The sequence below is a fragment of the Kwoniella europaea genome, chromosome 1, assembly GCF_036810445.1.
Source record: "Kwoniella europaea PYCC6329 chromosome 1, complete sequence".
In the NCBI taxonomy this organism is placed as follows: domain Eukaryota; kingdom Fungi; phylum Basidiomycota; class Tremellomycetes; order Tremellales; family Cryptococcaceae; genus Kwoniella; species Kwoniella europaea.
The window spans coordinates 13,117,854-13,143,335 of NC_089487.1; the positions used below are offsets into that span (position 1 = coordinate 13,117,854).

The window sequence follows — 25,482 nt, forward strand, 5'->3', positions numbered from 1 at the left end:
TCGTCTCTGGATCCTCACTGTATACCCATCAATGTCTTTACCTCTTCCTATATCAACTACTCCTAGTAGTTACTCCATCACTCAACCTCAGGTGAACGGTAATGGCAATGGGAAAGAAAATGAGATAAACGTAATAGTGAAAAAGGAAGAACCCGAGATCAACTCCGTTTCCGAGCCAGTACGAGTACCGTCAAATGGTACTCCCACTATACCAACGGACTCGAAACCCGCCGTCACCCCCCTTCCTCAATCATCGTCGTCTTTCCCAGGCCAGGTGAATGCCCAAGCTGGACCTGGACCTTCGACCGTTCAGCACTCTCAATACGAAAGAACGATAAATGATAAAAAGAGGAAATGGAGTTTAACGGGGTATGAGGAAGATGAACTGGGATTGTTGGAAGAGGAACATCTAAAGTGAGTTTTTAGTCATTATCATGTTCCTAGTCCCCTTCTATACGAAAGATGAAGACATGGGGGTATATATGGATATATTTATCATACACCTTTATACGGTTCTGGTTTTGGCTAATATCCTTTTCAATTATTTTCGATATATATAGTTTGAACCTCGCTCTACAACTCGATCAAACTTCCACCCTCTACCCTTCTCCACCTACTCGATTCGATTCTTATGAAGATATGGTAGATAGGTTGATGCCTTATCATGTTTGGCAGATATATGATGAAGAGCTGAATGGACAATTACCTAAATCGAAAGAACAAGAATTGAAAGGTGAGCTTGTTTATCTGCGTCATCTTGAGCGTGGTACATAGCTTATTTTTAGGCATTTGTTATTTAGAAATACAAGATGCTAGTGGACTGGTTGAGAGGATTAGGAGGGTGAAAGATCGGTTTGGAAAGATTAGGATGAGGGTCGATGAGGTGAGTGAATTAGATTGTTCGGGATTCTCGTTTTCCCAAAGTGTACGATGTTAGCATCGCATCATACCTTGTTGTCAGATCTACCTTTTACTTAACGAACGAATAAGGAGCAATGCTGACCATACTTCTGGATTGACGTAGAACTCGAACATACCATCGTTGATACCAATGTACCAGCAATTCAATCAAACGCTAAAAGAAGAAATATCATCCTTACAAACTATTCTTCGCCCGTTGAATGCCGAATACGCGTTGATAGAGAAACAGCAGGAAGACAGACGACGTGCAGAGGAAGAGAAGAAAAGAAGAGAAGAAGAGAGATTGAAAGCTATTGAAGAAGAGAGGCGAAGAAGGGTGATAGCGCAGCAGAGAGCGGAAGAGGAGATGAGAAGGAGGAAAGAGGAAGAAGAGAATAGGAGGTTGAGGGCAGAAGAGGAGAGGAAAAAATTGGTTTTACAATCTTCCTCCAATCCTATCAACACCAATCCCATACCACCGCACCCTGTCAATCAACCACCATCCATCGCTTCACCACCATCTACCCCCTCTAGCTCGTATCTGGACAGAGGTAAACCACGAGGAAGACCTAGAGGAAGAGGTAGAGCAGGTGTGAGAGAAGCTAGTACACCTCATTTGACCGGACAGACCAATGGTATTGCAAACGCAAACCCGAATACGCCGAGTCCCAATCCCACTTCTACATCTACTCTTTTACCTGGTGGGAGTAGTGCAAATCGACCTACTACGCCTGGTACACCTGGTACCCCTGGCCAGGCATCGACTTCTGCTTCTACACCCGCGGGAGTTGTGAATAAAGGTCCAGTATCTTTGACTGTCAATAGGTAAGCTCGATCTTTCACCTCAGTTTTACGTCAGCTGATCATGAGCCTCTGTTGATAGATCATTGATACCTCAATTGATATCTCTCGAATTACTATTATCGAACCCCACACCCACTTCACCTAAAACACCCGCTACGATCATCAGGTATCTGGAGGATAAGAATTCTGTGGTGCTTTCCGTGTAAGTTTTAGCTTATCGACAATTGATTAGGGTGTGAAAAAGCTGATCTCTCTCGGACGGGATGAACGTAGGAATCTCACGCAATGTACGAAGACTCAGTTGATCGCTTTGGCCAAATTGCTGAATGTCAGTACCAAGGCACCTGCATCTACACCTGGTACGGCAACGGCAACGGCACCTACGATTGGTCAAAATTCAAGTGTGACATCGAGTGCTCAAGCTGGGAATGCGACAGCAGCCACTCAAGGACAAGGATCAGTTAAGCCACAAGTGCAGGGAAATGGTACAACTGGAGCTGCAGCCGGGCCTAGTAAATAGTGGACGGCTTCGTTGAGATGAAAAGTGCAAAGTGAGCAGATGATGATTGCATGAGGATGACGTGTAGGGTAGGTTGAGATAGTGTAGCATTGTCTGATCTGTTGTATATCTATTGTCACCATGTATCATAATCACCTTACCATGCATAGTAGTGGTCAGTGGAAGCTGTGCAGTGATGGGCAGTTGAGCAGTTGACTAACCCACCCACCCACTTGCTCGTCGAGGGTCCTTTGGATAGGGGCATGGATCGACAGTCACATTCACTTTCATCTGACTTGGCAAAGCGAAGATATGTTGGCTGAACAGTGCATCAACTATTCGTATTCCTATCCTTCTTCTTCTTCTTCTTCTCCCTTCTCTTCTGCTTGATGTCAACCTCATACAAAGTTGGATAACATCATGTCTTCTTCATCTTCATCCTCTTCTGGCGCGAGCTTACGAGTGAGTCCAGTGTATCAATGTTTATGTAATATATTCCGGGTCTACCACGTTTCTTTGCTTTTGCTTTTTTGTCTTGTTATATCGTCACCCTGAAATCACTAGTACTACGCTATTTCTACAAAGTACAGTTAGATTGTGCTTGGATACGATAAATCCGATCCATCTTATAAGATCTTAGCTCGGCTTTCAATTACCACTCTGTATTCCACTTCCATCTCTTCTCATCTGAAAAGGGTATCGCCTCTTGATAGGAATAAACAACTGAAGACGTGTCTTGTCACTCTCACTTGGTGGTACAGCAACCCCAACCACTCTATCATCGACCCATCTCAAATCCCTCAAATACATTCCCTTTAACGGGCTCAAACCTCAACCTTAGTCCTAGAACAAGAAGTCACGGATACGGTCTATCTATCCCTTCTCCTATCCCGGAACGATCTCACGAAGCATCACCTCTCCCCGATTACGACGATCAAGAACAAGGTCTGAAAGGCCATTTGGTAGATTTAGATAACATGTCGAAACCTTTCGTACCTACTCCCAATATCTCTCGACCGGGTACACCCGGAGGCGGGGCGAAGGACGATGCGAATGCTATGCTTTTGAATAACCTTGGGGCGGATAGAGAGAGGGAAGGGAGAGATAGGAGAGAGGAGAGGAGGGATGATAAGTTGGCGGGGAAGGAACAAGGTGAGTTGGGATGTCTTTTCGCTATATCATCAATCAAATACCATCTTTGATTCTGATATTTGACCCTTCATCATCTCATCCGGGTTGCATAAATTGTTTGGATGATATCATACCAAAGTATAATCAGAAATATGGATGATAGCTGATACTCGGGTATCATTTAGCCCTACCGATCCTCTCTTACTGCGCTGCAAGTATCATGATGACAGTAGTCAACAAGGTGAGTCTCAGACGTCTCATGAAACGCACTTCTTCCTTGATGTGTAAAGGAAATCTCATTTCGAATCTCACATACTGAACTTATTGTATGATCACCCCCACAGTACGTCGTATCGGGTAGACACTTCACTATGACCTTCTTGTTACTCGCTATTCAGTCGGCGGTTTGTGTGTTGGCCGTATGGTCGGTAAAGAGATTTGGAATAATCACTTGTAAGTCATCATACTATTTAGTAACGGACACAATACCACCGTACTACGGATATGGGAGTGCAGCATGAACATGTCATCAGTCACAAGATAATATCGCTGATATGCTCCACTCCCCAGTCCGAGACTTCGATATGAAAGATGCTAAAGCTTGGTGGCCTATCTCTACGTTACTCGTTGCGGTCATTTATACCGGATCGAAGTCTTTGGTGAGCCCATCTACTCTCGACGACAGTCGTCCTGGAGCATTGTAGCTGATAAGCATCGGGTGAAATTTAGCAATTCCTGTCCATTCCCGTTTACACGTGAGCTAATTATTCCCACCAAAGTTACACGCAGAGCTGACTGCTTTGGATTAAAAGTATCTTTAAAAATCTCACTATTATCCTCATCGTGAGTAATGAGGTTTTATGCCTTGATGAAGCGTAGATGCTGACCTGGTTCATCTCTTAGGCCTACGGAGAGGTATTCATGTTCAATGGTGTGGTCACTGGACTCACGCTCTGCTCTTTCGCTTTGATGGTATGTTGGCTCCTATCACGGAGTGTACGTCTCGGTTAAGCTGAATTGTATTCCTTAAAATTCTCTAGGTCGGCTCCTCCATCATCGCCGCTTGGGCGGACATCACATCCTTCCTCAACTCTCCACCTGAACTCGACCCTACTACCGGTCTCGAAATTGCCACTGGACCCATTTCGACTATCGGTGGAATAAATGCTGGATACGTTTGGATGGCCGCTAATTGTTTGGCATCAGCTGCTTATGTGAGTGAAAGTGACTGGGAAGAACGCTTCACTCGGATCATCTTTCAACATTGACAAATCCGTCATCTGCAACATGAGTTCGTCCATATCCTACCTATACTGACATCGTGCTTTTTACCACTTCACGTAGGTCCTCTTCATGAGAAAACGAATCAAGATCACTGGATTCAAAGATTGGGATTCGATGTTCTACAACAACTTCCTTTCTATTCCTGTCCTTATGGTTTTCTCGCTCGTAATTGAAGATTGGGGAAGTGAATCGCTTTCTCTCAATTTCCCAGAATCCAATAGATTCATACTCTTATCGGCCATAGCATTCTCGGGTGCCGCAGCTGTATTCATCAGTTATTCCACTGCTTGGTGTGTCAGAGTATGTGGATCGACCACGTATTCTATGGTTGGAGCACTCAACAAACTCCCCGTCGCGGCCAGTGGGATGTTGTTCTTTGGTGATCCCGCGAGTTTCGGGAACGTCTCTGCGATCGGAGTTGGTGGATTGGCGGGGATAGTGTATGCTGTAGCGAAGACGAATCAGGCAAAGGTCGATCAGGCGAACAAACTTAGAGCGGCTGGTGGGAGGGCTTAGTGTGGGCAAGGTAGATGTGAGTATCAGACTAAGAAGGGCTGTCGGATGTCGGGACGGAGGGAGTAGATGATGGACGGAAGGTCGATGACATATACACCACCACCTAAAATATATATCCATTTCTCATATAGTCGAAATAGAAAGTATCCTTATACCTGAACTTATAGCATATAGCGGTCAAGCAGACATGAACATATATGGCCCATGTACACAGACAGGGTGCACGTGGCATTACGTCATTGATGTTATTGTTGACAACATGACATGCTTTGATGAGGTCGTGACGGGTTCGAGGTCCGAATGAGGAATATACATATATATATAAACAAGTGACATACCGCCACCCACTTATCTTATTCCTCTTTCTTTCATTCCTGCGTTCTCCATCAAACTACTCACAATCTAATAAGTACACCTGAGTGAACATCATGTCCAATCTCATCGAAGGGTTATTCCATACCATCCAAGTGAGTTTATTCGTCCACCTCCTTCATCGTCCAAAGGTCTAGCTGGACCACTATAATGTCGAGCAAATATACCATTCTCTCATATGTGTCCCTCACTCTCTCTTCCACACTCGGGGTAAACAACAAATACTAACCCAACACTCCATTCCCGATGAACAGGGTATCTTCCAAAGTATCTTGGCTGTCATTCAATCATTCTTCAACATCATCTTCTCTCTAGTCCATGGTGTCACTTCGTTAATTTGGAATACCCTGGAGAATGTAGCTGAATTCATTGGAGCTTCAGTCCATTTCGTCATTTGTAAGTATCCTCATTTTTCTTCTTTGCCGTTGACTTGTACTCGTTATTGAGAGGATTACACCGACGACGTCTTGCTCTGGTCAATCAATTATAGCAAACATTGTGATCCTCGGTTTGATCGCTGTTGGATTAGTCATTTATAATGATAGGAATAAGAGGGGTACGTTGGGTAACGATCTCAAGAAGAAGGCCCAATGAGTGGAAGAGTGGAAGATCAAACAGTAATGCTGGAGGATAGGGAAAGAACAAATCAAAGTGAGATAGGCATTGATACGGGAAAGAAGGTACAACGGAAAGAAGGTTTATTAGGAAATATAATGTATATATAGGCAATCTGATAAGTAAATAGCTAAATCGACGAAGAGATGCATCATTCATATTCATATTGATGTTCATCATATTTATATTCATATTCGTGAACATGAACATGTACATGAGGAATGAGAGATATGATCAGGTACTCACTCTTACGTCAGTCGACGTTGAAATCAGATTATCAGCTTGATGAAGGATCATCGTATACATCCTTATCGGACATGACTTCAGAGTCAGTTTCAGTCATGAGTATTGACCAGACTGTGGTTCGTTATAGAAGCAGATAATCGAGTTGCACGAAGCAAAGCAGAGAACTGTTGATATTATCTGTCCCCTGCTGACCAGGTGTATTAAAATACTGCTGAGGTATCGGACAGAGCGTAGATTCCATACGCACACAAGAACAACACCGAATTGGATCGATGTTATCATCGAGGTGGTCTTGTCAATCGATCAAACGTGATAGGTAAAATGCATATAACATATAAATCCTATACGTTGAATCCAGGTACCCCTTTTTATCAAGCTTTTTTGATCATCCCCTCTGCGTTACATCGAACATCATCCTATCCAAATGAACTCAATCCGATCAATCTAATGTATCAAATTGTGGATGGGAATATGGAATGGAAGTAATGTTGGAATCGCTTAGGAAGGGGGAGCACCAGCACCTCGACCGACACCGCCGAATCGCTATTGAAGTAAGACGAGATATCAGTATATGGTATATGATGGGCATGACAAACGTTGGATAGAGGAGACGAGGCGATATACGATGATTCCTCAGATATAATTCGAATATACACTCACAGGTCTGTAATCACCTGAAGCACCTTCTTTCTCACCATCATCTCTTCTTCTGTATTCTCTGTCACCTCTTGGAGCTCTGTAGGCACCACCTTCTCTGTTTCCACCGTATCCGGAAGGTCGACCTTGAGGTCTAGCGGGTTTCATGTGAGTTTGAGGGACGATCTCAGAAGGGAGGTTAAGGAATTCTCGGAGGTAAGCCAAACCCTCTTCGGTGAGGGTGTAGTAGTACCATTGCCAGGAGAATTGAGTCTTGACGTATCCCTTGGAGGTGAGGGATTGCATGGCCTTGATAACCTCGAGGTTTCGGACAGAGGGGATATCAGGGTGAGCGGGTCGGTTGAAATCCTTAGGAGCGACTAAAACACCTTCCTTGAAGAGGGTTTCGTAGATCTAACAAAATTGAACCAAAAAAAATCAGTCATCCATCCAAATGACCTGGACTACAATCATTCCACTCCCTACTCGTAATTTTTTAGAAATGATAATACCCACAACTCGTCTGTTTTGCTTGGAGATCAACATGTTGACAATCTAAATTTCCTTTTTTATTTCTAAACGAAGAAAAAGTGAAGAAAGAGGTTTTAGTGCTTGGTGCTTGCTTGTAAAAAGGCCGCTGACTATATGATAGCAAGCAAGGTCAGTATGCGGTGTGATTACGATGATAGGTATGGGTATGGCTTACCTTTGGCGTGTACGATGGGGAGAAGAAAGACAAGTAAGACTGATGATAGATGAATTTTGGCTGTGGATGGTGCGGTGGTTGTTGCTGCATGCATACGAGACAGACTACCAGAGATTTTGATAAATTCATGGTTGTGACGAAACTCCGTCGGCAATATCGTAATGTGGCGATAATTGGTTCTACTGCTTATGGATTTATTTGGTTCCGCTTTCGAGACAGAGCGATTCTAATGCCTTAGGATGCTGGCTTATGACAAATGAGACAATTCTCCTTCATCCTCTTCTGCCCCAGCGGAAATCCTTGCGACCTAAGGGTTTATTCGCATGACCAATCGCATCTTGAACATCGACCAAAGCAAGCTGACCGGTCTGTGCATTATGTGCACCCTGGAATGCACGTCCATCTCGGAGTTAGATAAGATAAAAAGTCCACTATAGATGGGTGTCTCTAATTCACCCCTGTCATCTCCTCATCTTGTCCAATATGGATACTTCTCATTTCCATGGTCTGTGAGAATGTCAGAGAAATTTGCTCTCACAACAATCTGTTCATCAAATTGCCAGGCACCCCCAGGCTCTACGAAGAATTGTCTCGGCGCGTCCCCCTTCCTAGCAGGATCGTTCGAGATAGTTGCAGTGTTACCATGATCATATACCCATATTCACGTTTCTCATTAGACATATCGTATGTTGAGTTTGCTGAGACGCCAAGTACAATTCAAAGAGAAATCGGAGATTCAGCCGTACTATCTCCTGTACCCATGTTAACATCGGATCAACCTGAGTTTATGCTTTATTCTATTTGAATTTCCCTGTACCTCGTGGGATTTTTAATAAGAACTGAGAATGTTATTTATGGGTTGAATCTCACATTTCACCCAAAAGGCAGTATTACCTCAACGATTCTCATCACTCAATACATGCTCGTCTCTTTTGTGCAATTGGTTGATTATCTGTCGATACATTCCTTGTCGAGGACGATCGTTCTGTGTTTCGTCTCGGATTAAGAAGTAGAGAGATTGTAAAATCAAAATCAACAAAATCAAAGACGCGTCTTCGATTCATCTCATGGCAATCTCGCAGTAAAAATCAATGATCTTCACTTGATCTTCAGACTACGACACGACTACTGCGGGAACTATCACTTCCACCCACCGACCGGACTCGACTGTCGCCTTATCAAGGTATATCTCATCAACCGAGATGGCCCCTTCTTACCCTTTCTCTCGCAATCATCCATCCTCCTCTTTTTCCTCATCCTCATCAGGACAAAATGGCAATGCTACCCCCACTCAACGCAATATCAACCAACAAGCAAGTAGAGTCATATCTGCCACCGGTATACAGAACTCACCAGCAGCTCATGCACACAATCAACTCAACGTAGATTCACCATCAAACTTACGATCTCGTGTGGTCTCACCTAGGTATTCCAATACAATTACTCAGGCTAATGTCGATACCTTCCGATCTGAGAATGACAATTACCCGTCTCCTACGGATAGTCTCAAAAGGGGTAAATCAAAGAACAAGGGAGGATGGATAGAATTAAGTGGTAATGGGACACCTTCACCTACTAAACCTAAGAAGATTGATGGTTTGCCCGTACCGAAATACGATTCGAGGGGATATCCAACCAAAGATAGGGATTGGAACGATGAAACTTACTATGACGGTGGGAAAGGTAAAGGCAAAGGGACAGGACTGGGATTGAGATCATCACAATCTAATGATAGTTTATCATCTGAAGTTTCATCAACGGGTGCAGGAGTCAATGAAGAAACTTCGAATTTCCTTAACACAGGACACAAACCTCAAACGTCCTACTATATGCCCCAGTACTCTTCATCTTCTTCTGCGTCAGCTTCAGCTTCAGCAGGTGGATCTTCGACTGGTCCATCGCCTGTATCCCTCTATCCACCGAATTTAGATTATTCCCTTTCCTCCCCATCATATTTGCCTTATGACCAGCCAACCGGTGTAGTAACCAACTCCAACCCCTTACCGAGCTTGTACGGCGAGTCGAGAGTATCCCTCAATTCTCTAAACAGTGGGGAAAGCTTGACGCAATTTAGAAAGTATGATCATTTGAGTTACGCGGAAAATGGAGATAGGGGTTATGGATATAGTAATTTTAGTATATCTAGTAAGGGAGGTAAGAAGCATTTGGCGGATATGGTGAGTTTCCTCCTTATCTCATTCGAAGACCCGATCCTTCAAAACTTGGCAAATTCATCGTTGTATACTTTGTGTGATCGTCTTTGATGAGATCATAACGGACTGACATCAATTTTGATTCTACTCGTAGTTCTCCTTACCCGCAGATCCATCGACATGGTCAAATTTAGGTCCAGAGCCAGATGATGATTTCCATGATCCCGATTATAGACCAGCTAAGAAAGTCAGTCGTGAATCTATACTTCTATCCACCAATGTAACGTGAGATGAACGCTGAAGGATATGATACACGTAGAGCCGCTTTCACGCTGCGATCTTTACTTGGAGAGGGGCTGCGAATTTAGGCTGTCTGTTTGCTATGTTATTGGTGTTGGTCATCCTCTTGTGAGTGGACCGTGTTTGTTCCGTTTATTGGGATGCGAGAATGATATCCTGATACGTGATGGTGGTCTAGTGCTGGCTATCCGATATTAGATAATTATCTGAGTAAACCCATCAATTCGCATGGGGCATACAATTTAGGAGGGATCAAGTGAGTCTGAAAATATTAACTGGGACCGGTTTCCTGTACTGATTGATATCCGTCTGCAGCTCTACCGGTCAGATACCCGATATAGGAGCATTCCAACTGATAGATAAAGATACACCCTCGTCGGCATATAGCTGGACAAGTTTGGAAACGGGCGAAGAATGGGAATTGGTCTTTTCTGATGAATTCAATAGGGATGGAAGGAAGTTTTACGGCGGTGAGTCATCATGATGATCTTGTTAAGTGTTCAAGCGACTGATCTCATTGTATGTTCTCTTACCAATTAGGCGATGACCCTTATTGGCAAGCTGTCGACCTGCATTATTGGCAAACCAATAATCTAGAATGGTATGATCCCAGAATGGTAACTACCAAGGACGGTAAATTGGAGATGACCTTGGATAAAGTAACGACGAACGGTATGAACTATACTGGTGGTAGTGAGTCTGGAACTTCAAACTCTTCCTTTTCCTATCTTATTCCATTTACAGTGCTTTGAAACTAATTTCTGTATGTCACAGTGATATCGACATGGAACCAAATGTGTTTCACAGGAGGATACGTAGAAGTATCAGTATCTTTACCCGGAACAAGCAATGTGTACGGCTTGTGGCCTGCTATCTGGACGATGGGTAATTTGGGTCGAGCGGGTTATGGTGGATCATTAGATGGGATGTGGCCTTATAGTTATGATTCGTGTGATGTTGGAACTTTACCCAATCAGACGCTAAATGGTGAGCACGGTGATAGTTCTCGCTCCTATCCCTATCACATCAGTCAGCCCAGAATCGAGAGTATGGACTGAATGGAGATACTTTGTAGGTAAACCCGAATTGACAACTACGGATGGTGATCCCAATTACGATTACTCGCTATCTTATCTCCCAGGTCAGAGATTATCGAGCTGTACTTGCCCCGATGATACCACCCATCCAGGACCAAAATTGAGTAATGGCACTTTCAAAGGTAGAGCTGCACCTGAGATAGACTTGTTCGAAGCGACTGTGAGTGTGATTGCTCCCACACCCCATTGCCCATCATTGATCAGAACGCGACTGACGATATTGGGTGGTAATACATTGTTAGGTCAATTCCGAGTTATTGGAAGGTGAAGTATCTCAATCTGGTCAATGGGCACCTTTCAATCCTCATTACTATGTGCGTTTCTTCATATCTACCAGAGTGATTGGCTAGAAAATTGCTGTGCTAAGTCTGCACTGTTGTACTTGTCAGTTCCTCAATACCTCAACGAAAGATTACGAAATTTATGATGATACCGTCACGAAGATCAACGAATACATGGGAAGTGTATACCAACAAGCTACTTCTGGATTATCAGTCACCGATCAAGTGAGTTGGCTATTTCTTAAAATTGCTGGAACTTATGCTGATAGTTGAATCTCTCATATAGAATTGCTAGTATGTCTGTGTTTAGCTCGAAGGCTGCTTTAGAAGTATTCTAATGATGTAATTTGTATTTCTAGTGAGCAAAATACAGGTTGTTTCTCCACTTATGGGTTCGAGTATGCCCCAGGAGCGTGAGTTGCTTGTTCGATCATACTTTCCCACACCGAGAGGCACAAATTCACATCTGTCTGTCACTTTTAGAGATGGGTATATTACTTGGATCAACAATGCCAAGAAAGCATGGACCATACGTGGAGCAGGTAAATTATGCCTGTATCTTTTCATCCATACAGGCTCATCACTGACGATTGTCATTCATCTTTTAGCGATGGGTCCGAATGACGAAGCGATGGTCGGTCAACGGCTAGTATCGGAAGAACCGATGTATCTGATTATCAATCTTGGTATTTCAGAAAACTTTGGTGCTGTAGAGTAAGTCATTCACACGTTCTGGTATCGATACTAGACCCTGACTTTGATGTGATCCTTCTAGTTACGATGGTCTGGAGAAGCTTTGGCCTGTGAAGTGAGCTGGCTTCAGCTGTGTGATTGAGGTACGAACGGAACTGCTTGCTGATCATCAACTTTACCTGATAGGATGGAAGTCGATTATATCAGAGTATATCGTGAGTGAACAAATTCCAATCAATGATAAATGGGATTATTCCCTTAATTCGAGACTATTCCGATCTGACGCTTGATCTGGGCATTTATAGAGGACCCCAACAAGAGGAATATAGGGTGTGATCCGGCTGATATGCCTACTGCCAAATACATATCAATGTGAGTAAGAAGTGCAGCGCGTGAAGTTTCAGATATTGACGGTGGGTCGTCTATAGGTTCCCCGAGATCTACAATGACCCGAATATTGTGAGTGACTGCATATTAACGACATGACTATTGCAGGATGACTGATTTCTCACTTGTCTGATAGACTGTAATGGACCAAATACCGAACTTCACAAAACCGAAGAATAGACTGGTTGATACGTGCTAAGCACACACCAGTCTTACCAAACTTATCTCATCTCACAACTTGCATCTGCAATATCATCTATCAACATCTCCTCATTTCACGATCATATAGACCACGTCATACTCGATAGAATAGTCGTTTCTCATTGTTGTCATCAAATGCATTATTTACATCGTCTTTCAGTACGGACCAAACCTGTTTCCTTTCCTTTTCTCTTTCCTCTTATCTTTTCCTTTATCTGTATTATTCCCACCACCTATAATCGGTCCATACCTTGGACCTTTCTCTTCCTCATCATCTAAACCCATACTATCATCACTCCTATCACTCTCTTCAGATTCAGTTTCAATCTCACTTTCCTCATCCATATCTTCATCTTCGTCCTCAATTTCATCTCCCGATAGGTCAATCTCGTCATCGCCTACTACCAATTTATCAGGTAAGGAGTTGAGGTTCCAGCCAGATATCACCCCGTCCTCTGATCCGGTGTAGATCGCTTCATTAGATAGATCGTGGTATAATGCTCGGACCACATCTTTGTGCCCTCTACTTTTCGACGGACCAGATAAGAGATAAGCTGAAGGTGAATAATCTGTAGATGTAGAGTGATGTTGAAGGATTATATCGCCTCTGACAAAATGACATACGCAGATTAGCAAATATATCGACTTCATGAAGTTGGTATGGAATATGAATATACTTACTCGTTCGTACCGACAGCAGTGATCGCACCTCCATTCTTACCTACTCCGAGAGACGGTATAACGTCGATAAGGTAATCTGATTTCAACTGAATCTTGGATTCCATCTCTTCCGCTGCTGTTTGAGTGATCGTTGGACCTTGTTTGGGAGGTTTGAAAGATTTGAATTTGAATGATGATGAGGGGTATTCGATATGGTTTTGAAGCTGTAACAAATAGTATACAATATCAGTCCAGTCCATTCATCAGTAAGAGAGAAGTGGAATGACTATAGGTGGATTGTTGGATTGACGATCACTTGCGTCTTGACTCACCTCCAATTCATCTCCCGCCTCACCACCCAACCCCAAATCCCACGTAGCTATGCCATCCATATCTGACCTAGCCCAAAACTTCATTTTCCCCTTATGCAAATACCAATTCGAATCTGCTATACTCTGATTCCAATTCTCCGTACAGATGACAGCTTCATCTTCGTCCGATTCTTTCAAATCACTTAGCGCTATTAACCCATCGGTTGATGAGGATAATAACAATCTTTGAGGTAATGGTCCATTCCCACTACTGGATGCAGATGATTGGAAAGTTGATGTTGGAGGTAAGATGGATAGATTGGTTATGTCATCTGAATGAGTTGAGGAATGTAAGTATATGGTTTGAGAGGGATTACGATTATCCCAATACATTATATGTGATTCGGATGATACGAGCTCTGTTCCTGCTATTACGAGGTGATCCCGCTCAGAGATGGTAAGAGCAGTCACTGGGATAGGTTTTCGTACGGCAGCTATATACATGATGATATACTTTAGCTCATGGCCATATGATATACCATATAGTACTCGTGAAGTGACTTGATGTTGCTCACCCCTTATGACTGTCCCTGCTCTTCTACCCCTCTCATCCCACCTGACGATACTCCCATCTTTCGCACTCGACCAAATGGCCTCTTGATCTACGGCTATGGCAGTGACGTTCCCCTGATGCCCACCTGTGAGTCTTTCAACAGGTTGCAAAGTCTGGTTATCCACCAAGGTAAGGTCAGGTCCTGGATGACGGAGGATGAGATGTGGGTTGGTCGGTAAAGGTTTGATCGAGAGGATATATGGTTTTGAAGGAAGTGGGGAGGAGAGGGTAGCGTAGATTGCGGATGGAGGAGCTGGCATCTTGCGTCCTTAAATTCAGAGCTGTAGTTGATATAGATGAACGGTGAAGAAGACAAGAGGAGATTACTGAAAAGTTGAATGATGTCTTTGGAGATGAAAGTCGAGCTTGCAGATTCAGGAACGAATTCCCGAAATTTCAGAGATCAAACCATCCGAACATGTCCGTTTAATCTCGCCTACTCACTTCTTTTCTATCTTTCTTGATGTATACATACATGTACCAATCGCACCAAGATGTCGATAAGACAGCCCAAACCACTTCAGATACGTCTACCTTTCTCAGTACCGAAACCTAACAAATCGACCAAATCCGATAAAAAGATATGTGGAATGTAGGTGAGCTCAATCTCCTCCCTGAAGATCAAGACGAGCTTATCAATTTTGGTTTTGATAGATGTCGGAAGAAAGAAAGTAAATACGTTTGTCCGAGATGCAATATCCTGTATTGCTCTTTAGACTGCTTCAGGGATGAGGTAGGTCTAATACTCATGTCATCAGTAGCACCTCGAGGAGAGAATTGCTAATCACGAGCCTGGTTATTAGTCCCACTCCCAATGCTCCGAACCATTCTACAAATCCACTGTCCTCTCGACCATAGCCTCCGACCCCAAAGCCGGCTTGGAAGAGAAGAAATCTATGGTAGAGATGTTGAGACGCTTCGAAGAGTCTCAGGCGGAAGGCGGAGAGGGGTCTGAAGATTTCTTAAAGGAATTGGAAGAGCTGGAAAAGGAGGAAGAGGAATATGACGAGTTGTTACAGAAGCTGGATGGAGTTGATCTAGGTGAGTGTGAATCTCATCACCACGAAATATCGAGGGATATAAAAAAGAGGTGAATGTGAGCTGGACAACAAGCTGATATCCAATCTGCAATCTGACTGGACATAGATTCAATCGATTCAAATCAACTATTCCACCTCTTACCTCAACAACATCGAGATGCCTTCCTGGCAGCCCTCAGAAATCCCGATTCGGAAGAGACGAAGGAACTGCTCGAGGAAGCTACCAAAGACGAGGACGAGGATCGGGATGTGCCAGATGTATTACCTTGGTGGGAAGGAGAGCAGCTGCAAGAGAATGAAGAAGCAGATGATGATGAGGCAGAGGAGAAGACTAGGATACGGGCTGCTCCTACACCTGGTCTGATACCTGATGAAATTATAGATGCCATCTCACCACCTGATGGTGTAGGGCAGAAATTAATCTATAACGCCGTTGCCATATGGTGAGTTGACATATCTGTCACATCAACATCAAAACTGACGTTGTAGCACAATTCGCGGTTCTTGTATCAGCCAAGCCGGCCCATGCTGATTCGTCATCTTTGATAGCATCGCCTACCTACACACTTTACTATCCTTCAGACTCCCCTCACTCTCTTCCGACCACCTCCAACAAGCCAATGTCACACCCCAAGAGGTCAAGGAGTATATCGGTAAACTGGTTCCATTCCTGATCGATCCAAAATCAACAGTGAGGTATGAAAATCCAAGTTCAGCATGGGGCAACGTGTGGGATAATATAGTTGAGGATCTGGTAAGTGACTTCAATGTGATATAAGAATATATATGGACCCTTTCCACAATATTTTCGTCCTCGGTGCTTATGTACGAACATCGTCTCTCAGCCAACATCACATTCCAACATCTCAACACTGCAACATCTCCTTTCCCTCGTACCTCCCCTGATCCACCCACCAATCGTCCAACCTTCCCTTCCCAAGATATTTTATGTCCTCAGCGATCTATACCAATTGTACAGTATTCCAAAACCTGGTGGGGCAATTCCAAGGAAGTTGGCATTTTATAACAAAGCTTTGCTGTCACTTAGTAGATCAGGTTGGTTGCGTATCGAAAAGCAATTGGAGAATGAGCTGGAAATGATCAAGAATGACAATGAGGATGATAATCCTGATGTCCAAGAAGAAAGAAAGGAATTGAAAGTGTTGTAATGATATTATGATATGAATGCATTGATGAGTTGTTGTATAAATGATCGGATCTTCATCTACATGACACTAGCAAGTCATGATATTCTCAATGATCATGCGGCTTAAGCAGCTAGACCAACTCCACCCGTAGATAACCATTCCTTCGTCTTACCGCACTTGGGGTTCGTACATCCCGGACAACGCAACAACAACTGTTGACCTGTTGGACCGATTTTACCCTGTTGGAAATCTTTCAAATGGTTCGATACGAGATCTGCAATCGCTCGAATGAATATTGGAGAATCGTTTAGAGATGATGCTCGAGTTAAATGTACGCCGAGCTAAGCATAATCTCGCAAGTCAGCTTTTAGCAACAGGAACAAGATAACCGGACGAAGTTTGGAATCGTATATACACTCACCTTCTCAGCCTCCTCTTGTACCTCAATATCCAGCTCATACAGCGTTTCGATATGATCACTTGTAAATGCGATCGGTACCAGACATATATCTTTTTTACCTATCTTGGCAAATCCTTCTATAGCAGAAGCAGTCTGAGGACCTTGCCATGCTTTAGGTCCAACTTTCGATTGCCAAGTGAGACGGTATCTGATGTTAGAAATCATACATCGGTCGATCAGTTATGTACGATCATTCCCAGAAACATTGACATTCGGCTCACGGGTTGGAAAAGTTTAGCTTGGTCATCACTGCGTGGACTGTCGCTGCTACCTCAGCGGTATATGGATCACCTCGGCTGCGAGAGTACAGATGTTAGTCTTGAATCCGATTCATCCATTTAACAAGAACAATGATCATTTCAAACTCACTTGACAATCTCGAGAGGTAACGAATGAGCCGAAAACATTATGACGACGTCTTTCCTCCTTTCTTCGGGATACTGCTGCAAGGCAGTTTTCACGTTGTGTGCGAATGCCTAATCGACACAATAAGAGTGGAATCAGTCTGCCGTATTGACGAGAACCACTTCGTTTACTTCTATATTCCTCCTCTTGGCCAATTCATTTAGCGTGATCAAATGGTCACTCCATTCCTCAGATATCGATCTAGATCTAGCCAAAATATCATGTTCACTCACCTCTACCAACCCCTCATTCGTAGGCCACCTATCCAGAACACTCCACTCAACCGACCCCTTATCTCCATACCCATCTTTCCTCGCTAACCTGAAAAGCTCATTCAAACTACTTCCAGTCGTCGAACAACTATACTGGGGATACTGTGTAAACGCTATCGCCCTTGTCACTCCATCCTTCTGCATCTCTTCTAAACAATCTTCAGTTAGGGGTTTAGCATACCTAAAAGCGACGTAGGGTTTGTGAGGTGCGGTTTCGGGGTTAAGCTCATCAAGCAATTTACACATTTCCTCTCCTTGTATTTTGGTCCATTTGAGAATTGGCGATCCGCCGCCTATGTCGGTATATTGCTTTTCGATCTGCGGGGTACGTCTTTTGGCGATCACGGGGGCGAGAACGGATTGGAATGGGAGGGGGATAAGGTCGTGATCGTGGAATAAACGGGATAGGAAATCGTGCACTTCGGGAATCTGTAGGATAAGTAACAGTGGAAATAGTCAGTATATGCGATTATTTCGATGTGACGAGAGAATCGATGACGCCTGCCGTTGTACGGACAACATATGACGTTTTGGTGACATTGGAAGCGCTCGTCATTCAAATGTGATAGATCGTTATAGCAGATATAATTGAGTGTGATTGATTTGGTTTGATGAGCATACTCACAGTAGAAGGTCCACCCATATTCATCATCACGACAGCTACGGCATATCAAGTCAGGTGGCAATTCGCTTAGCTACGATGAAGAATCAGACTAACCTGTCGGTCTACATATGTGAATGCGACATCAGCCTGGATCCCGCCGAACCAGATGATAGCTGACTCACGGTTTCTTGCTCGTGACGGGAACATCTCTAACACTAGCTAACGATCTCCTAAACCCGATCCGGGATGTGGATGCGATGAGATTTGACGGACGAGCAAGAGCTGTCATCGGTCGTTGAAAGATCATTTTGGAGAAGACTAATTTTATTCCAGTTGCCCTATATCAGACCCTCGGGAAGTAGAAGTCAAACCGGTTATGATGCTGATGAGTTGATCAACGTTGAATACGAGATATATAGGAATGAGTGAAGGTTGATCTTGAAAAGTCTGAAAAGTCGAAAACGGCCAACGTCATGATCGTCGAATCATCCATCGGGTATTGGCTACTGCAGACCATCTCATGTTTCGTTAACGGGATCAATTTACCATTACCACAGCTTTGTAATGCAGATTGTAATCGATATCATATTGTAGTCGCATACTCGAGCAGTTGCACCGTGAGTCTCGAATCACAGCAACGCCCGAGCAAGTTCAACCATTCCTCCCCCTATGTAGCCTTATGTTTCTCCCTGCTAAGCACATCGCATTACATATACCATACATACATTCACAGCAACAAACCTACTCCCCACCATGTCCGCCTCAGCGCAACAATCATTCCGATCTCAATTATCAGGATTCCGATGGGCCAATTCCGTTCAAGATGATTCGCAGCGTTCTTCCTCTCAGCAGGAAGGAAGTAATCCCCTGGGGAGGGTATGGAATAGTATGAGTGGGTATATACCACTTAGGAACGAGGGGAGGAGTCAGGAGGAGGAAGCCTACTTTGCTTTATCGGTGGGTCGTCTCACTTCTCCAGTTTAGGATTGTCAGAGCTGATTTCGATGGGTATGGGTCGTTGGTCGAAATAGCGGTGGGAAAGGTTAGTTATCGTTTTCTGGTTGAGATGCACGAAGGAACATAACTGATAAACCTCGAATAGATTCCTAGGTTTCTTAGCGTGTTGTGCAGGGGGTATAGCATGTTTCGGTGTAGCCTTTTTATTCTTACCTATACGTGAGTTTTTGTCTATCAGTAAAACAGATATTTCAGTCAACCGACAACAATCAACTGAATCCCATGATACATTGTATATATCTAGTCGCTATAAAACCACGTAAATTCGCATTAGCATTCACTCTAGGAAGTTGTTTGTTCATGTTAGGTTTCGCAATCTTACATGGTCCCTGGAATCGTAAGTACCCAACCATCCAACCTTTCATCCTCACCCTCGGCCTCAGTAAGGCAATATTGACTATTAATTCCTTTTTCTTCTCACAGATCTCAAGCATATCTTATCACCTGAACGACTTCCCTTCTCCCTAGCATATTTCGGCTCGCTCGCTCTTACCCTATTCTTCGCTATCGGTATACGATCCACCATCGGAACGTTAATAGCAGCTATCATCCAGGTTGTCGCTCTTCTATCTTATTTGGCAGCGTACTTCCCTGGGGGTATAACGACGTTGAGGTTCGGTGGACAAATGGCTTTGAGAGGTGCAGGGAGTGTGTTGCCTTTTTGAGGAAGGACAACAGATTGAGTCCAAAGAACTAGCGGCTGTGGTGTGATTGAGGTGTATGAATAAGAGTGTACAGTATGATCAAACGAACATCTCTAACTGATATACGATACCATGCATTATGCTCTGAGGGAATTCAGCAGTCCATCAAGCGATCATAGTCCAGTTTATGACAAACGGTCATGAATTTGGTATATCACGTTATATCTTGTCTCTATGATGATCTATTCCATATCCTGATTCTCAATTCATATTTACAAACATTACCGTGAATCGTCCTTTTCCTTTGCTTCTTGATCTAAAACAGACATTTCAACATCTAACAGTTGATCACCTGATCAACTCCTTGTGAACAAAGCAGCGTCCAGTCCAGAAGCAAGACTCCCCACAATATCTGATTGTCTATTCGTTCTAAGCCAATCCCATGGCTTTCTGCTTATCCTTGATCGCCTCGGCTAATCTTGCGAAACCCAATTCGGTATCTTGATCAAGATCAACAATCGAGAATGATAATCTCACATTGGGCGATTTTCTACCAGAGGGGTAAAAGCTGTACGACAAACAAACATAAGGTCAATAACGGAATCTATCGTGCTGTGAATGGTTTATTTTGCTCGTACTCACGCCATACCAGGTACACCCAGCACACCTTTCGCCAAAGCCTCATGTCTGATCAAATCGTAACTATCCTTGATACCTGATGGCGATAGGTCCACCCATAGGAACATACCCGCAACGGGTGATACCCAAGTTGCTAGTCCGTCAAGATACTTGTGTGCAATAGCTTCGAACTCTGCTCTTCGTTCCGCATACAGTTTAGCTACTGATCGACCGTGAGCGAGGAATCCGTCGATACCCCCTATAAGTGACGTCTAGAAGTCAGTATAATCCTCTAGTGTGAAAGCTTGGTCACTCACAATGTTGCATCAACCTTAAAGTAACAGCTTGGGAAACACCACTAGTATGCAAGTTCGCTCCGGCGGTGAGAACGTCGATAGCCTGAGTAATCTCTTTAGGTCCAGTTGCGAAACCCTATATTGGCATGGTCCATCAGTATCCACTTCAACAAGTCAAACGCTATAACATGACTCACCAATCGAAGACCGGCCGAAAGAAGTTTGGAGAAAGAATCGAATCTGATGACATGACCTCCTTCAGGATATACTTGAGCTTCAAGTTCAAAGTAACTTGGGAGAAGCTCGGTAGCGAGGTAGTCTATCCTAAACGATCAGCTCAGAGTCTCATACCCCAAGGATTAATGTTTAGCTGAGCTGAGACATACAATATGGGTCATCTAGACAATTTGACAGTGGATTCATATTAGCATGGACATCTCATTTGACAAATCAAGGAGTAATTCTCACTCACCCTCGAAAATCAGTACATTGTACTTCTTGCATACTTCCAATACCTCCAATTTCCTCTCTCTTGGCGCAGAGCATCCAGAAGGGTTAGATCCGGTAGGCGAGGTACTGTTTCCGGATCATCAGCGATATTCAATCAGGATTTATCAGCCGAAAGCAAAACTCACTATAACACCCTGGGCCTTTTCTTTCCCTCTGGCCAGGTAGATAAGATCCTCTCGAGGTTCTTAGCTGATAGCCCCTGAGAGTCGACATCGACCTCTGAGATCATGGAGCGACATCAGCTTCACCTTACAAGAAGACGGCTAATCGGCTAGCACTCACCTATCATCTCGGCGTTGAGGATTCTCAAAGGTGGTAAGACACCCGCATAGATTGGAGTTTCGAGTAAGACTGGATCGCCAGGGTTGAGCAAAGCGTGGAATGCCTATTGAAAATCCAATTATTAGCTTGAGTTTGCCTATCACAATATAAGGATATCATTCCATCTTGACGATATAATGTGCTAAGGGGTCTACAGTTCATTTCCCCTCTCATATGAACGACAAAATCCCATCTTTCATGTCGCGATATTGTGCTAAGGGGTCTACAGTTCATTTCCCCTCTCATATGAACGACAAAATCCCATCTTTCATGTCTAGTCCCCTGTCTCTAGCTTCTGATTCCACAGACTCACCTTCGACATCAAATCCTGACTCCCACTTCCGAAACTGACTGTCCATTTCCCATCCCTCTGTCGGTTGTGCACTTGAGACTGCAATCCTACGGCCCAATCCACCAATTTACCCAAACCTGGCGATGGCGAATATTGCAAGGCGATATCCAAATCTTCAGTATCGATCGTTATACTTTCTTCTTTTGCTTGAGCGTCTGCCAGGGGAGATTTGAGGTTGAGGGTTATCGAGGAGAATGGGAAGGTTGTGGGGTTGGGTCGACCGGCGCTGTGGTTGATGATAGGTGTTAGTTATCATTTCAGGCCTTGTAGATAGAGTAAGCGATAGTGAGAGGGAGTGTTGGTAATTTGAACTCTGAAAGCTATTGTGCTTGCCTCATAGCATGATGACTAGATAGAGAGGGACATGACTTTCTCGAGGTGGGCAAGAAAGTGGGCGTGGGGTAGAAAGATCTTCACTTACAGCTAAGGAGGACTACTCATCAGTAAAGACAATTTTGCCAGGTTTAGAATTGTTAGATAGAACTCACGAAAGAGACAATACCGGGACCTTCAACAGCCATCAATCCTCTGACTACAAGTCACCGACACGCCAATCAGCCAGTGTACGGTACGTAGCTATGCAACACTTACTACCGTCAATCTGGGTCACTTTGGCTCTATCACTCAAAAATTCTCTTGGACTGAACCCTTTTTCTACGTGAGTACCATTCGTAGTACCGTTCGTGGTAGTTTTGGGAGTCACTTCGGCACCTTCTGTAGCTAAGGCTGAAGGGACCTTGGGAGGGAGTGGTGAACCAGTTTCGATATCTCCCATTTTTTATTCTCTCTTTCTATTTCAGGTAAGATACGGAATCAAGAAAGGTGGGAGTTCGGGTCTAGTGGACTCATCTATATACAAATTTGTTTGGTTTATATGAAAGAATTATCGAGTTGAATGATTGAAATAGAGTCGAGTCAAAAGTCGGAGATACTCGAGTATCAATATCCGATCGGTGCATCTCATCTCATCTCATCTCCAAGCAGTTGGATTCAATTACCTCATATGGTAATTCAACGGTCATATCCGAGATCGCGACTGGAAGAGGGGATCTGCTCTTATCTGTCGCAGGTCACATACGAGTGATGCTTTAAGCGAGAACAAAAACATTGGTATAAAGCATTGGAATGAGTCAATGAGTCAGAAGAGATTGGACGGGATAATCTAATCCTGGCATACAACATAGGCTGCATCTGGGACGTCCTCTGAAGTGATGTCCAAACCCTCTATGCTCACTGCTCGCTACCATATTTTCAACATCCTCATCCTGCAGTGACCCATACTCGCGCATCTTGTTAATCGTCCCTCCCTCCCTACCTAGCCTACGCTTTACTTATCATCCCCTCCAACTTCCCTCTCCTCTTACTTCGTTTGATCAACCAATATATCAATCCGATAATTACCAAAGCTCCCGCTATTGCACCTATTGAACAATCGACACATCAATCAGTACGAGTATCGTCTATTCCCATCACTCTGCATTCTTAAACCCCCCGGCCTGTTCCGTAAGGAGTGGGAGAAGTCTCACTCACAGAATATTATTAATCCCGAATTTTGCTGATACCCATCCAAACACTCATCACTATCCGTCCCATTCTTTATACAAGCGTTTGCAATGCTCATCACTCCAATAGAAGCACTTTCATCTGTACCAGTCTTGGTTTTTGTCTTACTTGTTGATGTAGACGTTTCATCATCTACCTCTTTACGTTTAGTGCTAGTCGGTTTATCTTCCTCGTCCTCATCTTTCTTGGCGGTGGATGTGGGTTTAGAGGTGGTGGTCGGCTCGCCGTCTTCGTCTTCATCTTTTGAGCTAGTGCTAGTGGGTTTACTGGTCGTTCGTTGAGAAAATGTCTTATCATCGTCGTTCCCTCGGGTAGTCTGTGTGGGAGAAGAAGTAGTAGATTCGTCGTCTTCTCCTCCAAATCCTAATATTGGCATTTTCCTTGAGATGTTCTGTAAGGTTTATGATGGTTTAGTATAATATTGTGTGCGCAGGATCATTGATCACTTGATTTTTTTTATTTTTTTTTCAGTAGTTGCGTTTAGTTTTTGACAAATTATGCAGATGGTCTAGGCTTTTGTCGAATTTACTTTACTTTTGCTCGATGATGAGAGATTGGATGGGCTTAGCGATAGCCTTTCACATTCAGTTCAAAACCAGTAGGAGGAGAATGTCTATGATGATGATTTTGGCAGATGGAGAATAAATCACCTTCTCGTCGTCCACAGATGATGAGTATAGAATACAATCCTAGATCCGACTTGTCACGAAAGCTCAATGACCCTCTCCTAAACGCATACCTCCAATGTAAACCTCGGTCTCAACATATATGTAACAAGTTTGACAACCTTTCGGATCCTTTCAAAGGGGAGTAAGTGTACGAAACACTCGTAAAACCAGGAATGAAAGGATAGCCGGGATGAATGAACGGGTGATTGTCTTTGGCACATCTACCACCGGACTAGAATGGACGATACTTGATTGTGCTTTAGTCGTGTAAAGTATTTTTTACTCGTAATCTTGTTTACCCAATATGAAGTTAAGAGCATGCATGTGCTGATCAATCGATTTTTGATTTGGGTGTCACTCCGGCATTTGCGGGATCTACCTACAAGTGGAGGAGTGGAGGTGATGACGAGAGACGAGCAGTGAGAGGTATATAAGACGTGATTTTACACTCGACCCAGTTCATCTCATCACCAATAGTTGCCTTCATACAGACATTTCATACATTGACTCACATCTTGACTATCAACGCAACGTAAAAATGGGATTCATAGTAGTGTTATTCCTAGAATTCAGTGCCGATAAAGTAGAAGAGGTAAAATCCAAGTTGTTGGACGCAGCTGCTATCTGTAAGTCAACCTGACGACGTTTGGTTACGAGTTGGAACATCAGTCTTTCCAAATACCTATCGTCCTTGACAAGTACTCATGCTGAGAAATTTGATGTGGGTGATGATGGTGGGTAGATCGTAAAGACCCAGAAACTTTGGAATGGAATGTCCAGCAAGATTTGACTGATCCAAAGAAGATCACTTTGGTAGAGAAATACGAGAGAGAATCTGTAAGTCTTTCATCTCAAATCTACCCTAACATCTATCTACAAATGCTTTACTTTCCCTCCCAAGACAATTGTTAAAGTATCGTTCGTTCTGTGTTTAGTCTTTGACCGAGATTCACCGCAAAAACCCTATCTACCAAGAGACAATCGATCTGATCACTTCGAACGTCACCAAAGAGATCGAAAAGCATTTCATACATACATAGAATAGATGTCTGATAGGTACAGCATGATCTTTATCGTATGTAAGTCATGATGTAGATTCACGGAAGTGATGTATTTTTCAAATGTTATCAGTCTGATATCAGAAGATCATGACTTTCCT

The 25,482-nt window shown here is 43.6% G+C and overlaps 12 protein-coding genes across 12 annotated transcripts; 7 read left to right on the plus strand and 5 right to left on the minus strand.

Moving 5' to 3' along the window:
- Positions 1-31: 31 nt before the first annotated feature.
- Positions 32-2,224, plus strand: V865_004997 (uncharacterized protein; the record flags this gene model as incomplete). Its single annotated transcript, XM_066228770.1, has 6 exons — positions 32-414; positions 561-733; positions 801-883; positions 1,025-1,725; positions 1,784-1,906; positions 1,978-2,224. The coding sequence occupies 6 exons, from the start codon at positions 32-34 to the stop codon at positions 2,222-2,224; spliced, it is 1,710 nt and encodes a 569-aa protein (XP_066084867.1).
- A 399-nt stretch (positions 2,225-2,623) lies between these two features.
- On the plus strand, positions 2,624-5,134 carry V865_004998 (GDP-mannose transporter 1; the record flags this gene model as incomplete). The annotated part of the gene is made up of 10 exons (XM_066228771.1): positions 2,624-2,665; positions 2,965-3,355; positions 3,520-3,575; positions 3,679-3,787; positions 3,905-3,993; positions 4,064-4,089; positions 4,147-4,177; positions 4,238-4,306; positions 4,375-4,548; positions 4,679-5,134. The coding sequence occupies 10 exons, from the start codon at positions 2,624-2,626 to the stop codon at positions 5,132-5,134; spliced, it is 1,443 nt and encodes a 480-aa protein (XP_066084868.1).
- Positions 5,135-5,562: 428 nt separating this feature from the next.
- On the plus strand, positions 5,563-6,100 carry V865_004999 (uncharacterized protein; the record flags this gene model as incomplete). Its single annotated transcript, XM_066228772.1, has 3 exons — positions 5,563-5,601; positions 5,761-5,902; positions 5,997-6,100. The coding sequence occupies 3 exons, from the start codon at positions 5,563-5,565 to the stop codon at positions 6,098-6,100; spliced, it is 285 nt and encodes a 94-aa protein (XP_066084869.1).
- A 765-nt stretch (positions 6,101-6,865) lies between these two features.
- Positions 6,866-7,549, minus strand: V865_005000 (uncharacterized protein; the record flags this gene model as incomplete). Its single annotated transcript, XM_066228773.1, has 3 exons — positions 6,866-6,910; positions 7,028-7,417; positions 7,520-7,549. The coding sequence occupies 3 exons, from the start codon at positions 7,547-7,549 to the stop codon at positions 6,866-6,868; spliced, it is 465 nt and encodes a 154-aa protein (XP_066084870.1).
- A 1,362-nt stretch (positions 7,550-8,911) lies between these two features.
- V865_005001 (uncharacterized protein) lies at positions 8,912-12,819 on the plus strand (the record flags this gene model as incomplete). The annotated part of the gene is made up of 19 exons (XM_066228774.1): positions 8,912-9,886; positions 10,017-10,109; positions 10,182-10,270; positions 10,341-10,418; positions 10,478-10,632; positions 10,703-10,855; positions 10,937-11,149; positions 11,238-11,419; positions 11,502-11,573; positions 11,649-11,765; positions 11,827-11,834; positions 11,900-11,953; positions 12,024-12,082; positions 12,149-12,254; positions 12,316-12,348; positions 12,420-12,448; positions 12,539-12,605; positions 12,662-12,692; positions 12,757-12,819. The coding sequence occupies 19 exons, from the start codon at positions 8,912-8,914 to the stop codon at positions 12,817-12,819; spliced, it is 2,577 nt and encodes an 858-aa protein (XP_066084871.1).
- A 158-nt stretch (positions 12,820-12,977) lies between these two features.
- V865_005002 (uncharacterized protein) lies at positions 12,978-14,665 on the minus strand (the record flags this gene model as incomplete). Its single annotated transcript, XM_066228775.1, has 4 exons — positions 12,978-13,428; positions 13,503-13,705; positions 13,814-14,286; positions 14,368-14,665. 4 exons carry the CDS (start codon positions 14,663-14,665, stop codon positions 12,978-12,980), a joined length of 1,425 nt encoding a protein of 474 aa, XP_066084872.1.
- Positions 14,666-14,899: 234 nt separating this feature from the next.
- On the plus strand, positions 14,900-16,614 carry V865_005003 (uncharacterized protein; the record flags this gene model as incomplete). Its single annotated transcript, XM_066228776.1, has 6 exons — positions 14,900-14,997; positions 15,060-15,138; positions 15,209-15,446; positions 15,552-15,888; positions 15,995-16,199; positions 16,291-16,614. 6 exons carry the CDS (start codon positions 14,900-14,902, stop codon positions 16,612-16,614), a joined length of 1,281 nt encoding a protein of 426 aa, XP_066084873.1.
- Positions 16,615-16,715: 101 nt separating this feature from the next.
- Positions 16,716-18,373, minus strand: V865_005004 (ferrochelatase; the record flags this gene model as incomplete). The annotated part of the gene is made up of 6 exons (XM_066228777.1): positions 16,716-16,934; positions 17,015-17,201; positions 17,275-17,349; positions 17,423-17,529; positions 17,692-18,159; positions 18,356-18,373. The coding sequence occupies 6 exons, from the start codon at positions 18,371-18,373 to the stop codon at positions 16,716-16,718; spliced, it is 1,074 nt and encodes a 357-aa protein (XP_066084874.1).
- A 714-nt stretch (positions 18,374-19,087) lies between these two features.
- Positions 19,088-20,016, plus strand: V865_005005 (uncharacterized protein; the record flags this gene model as incomplete). Its single annotated transcript, XM_066228778.1, has 5 exons — positions 19,088-19,291; positions 19,366-19,376; positions 19,437-19,510; positions 19,596-19,688; positions 19,775-20,016. The coding sequence occupies 5 exons, from the start codon at positions 19,088-19,090 to the stop codon at positions 20,014-20,016; spliced, it is 624 nt and encodes a 207-aa protein (XP_066084875.1).
- A 408-nt stretch (positions 20,017-20,424) lies between these two features.
- Positions 20,425-22,867, minus strand: V865_005006 (uncharacterized protein; the record flags this gene model as incomplete). Its single annotated transcript, XM_066228779.1, has 12 exons — positions 20,425-20,563; positions 20,638-20,872; positions 20,931-21,045; positions 21,107-21,228; positions 21,296-21,307; positions 21,382-21,485; positions 21,545-21,638; positions 21,702-21,804; positions 22,054-22,318; positions 22,405-22,412; positions 22,581-22,624; positions 22,684-22,867. The coding sequence occupies 12 exons, from the start codon at positions 22,865-22,867 to the stop codon at positions 20,425-20,427; spliced, it is 1,425 nt and encodes a 474-aa protein (XP_066084876.1).
- Positions 22,868-23,412: 545 nt separating this feature from the next.
- Positions 23,413-24,031, minus strand: V865_005007 (uncharacterized protein; the record flags this gene model as incomplete). Its single annotated transcript, XM_066228780.1, has 2 exons — positions 23,413-23,513; positions 23,623-24,031. The coding sequence occupies 2 exons, from the start codon at positions 24,029-24,031 to the stop codon at positions 23,413-23,415; spliced, it is 510 nt and encodes a 169-aa protein (XP_066084877.1).
- An 830-nt stretch (positions 24,032-24,861) lies between these two features.
- On the plus strand, positions 24,862-25,363 carry V865_005008 (uncharacterized protein; the record flags this gene model as incomplete). Its single annotated transcript, XM_066228781.1, has 3 exons — positions 24,862-24,949; positions 25,066-25,160; positions 25,259-25,363. 3 exons carry the CDS (start codon positions 24,862-24,864, stop codon positions 25,361-25,363), a joined length of 288 nt encoding a protein of 95 aa, XP_066084878.1.
- Between the last annotated feature and the right edge of the window lie 119 nt (positions 25,364-25,482).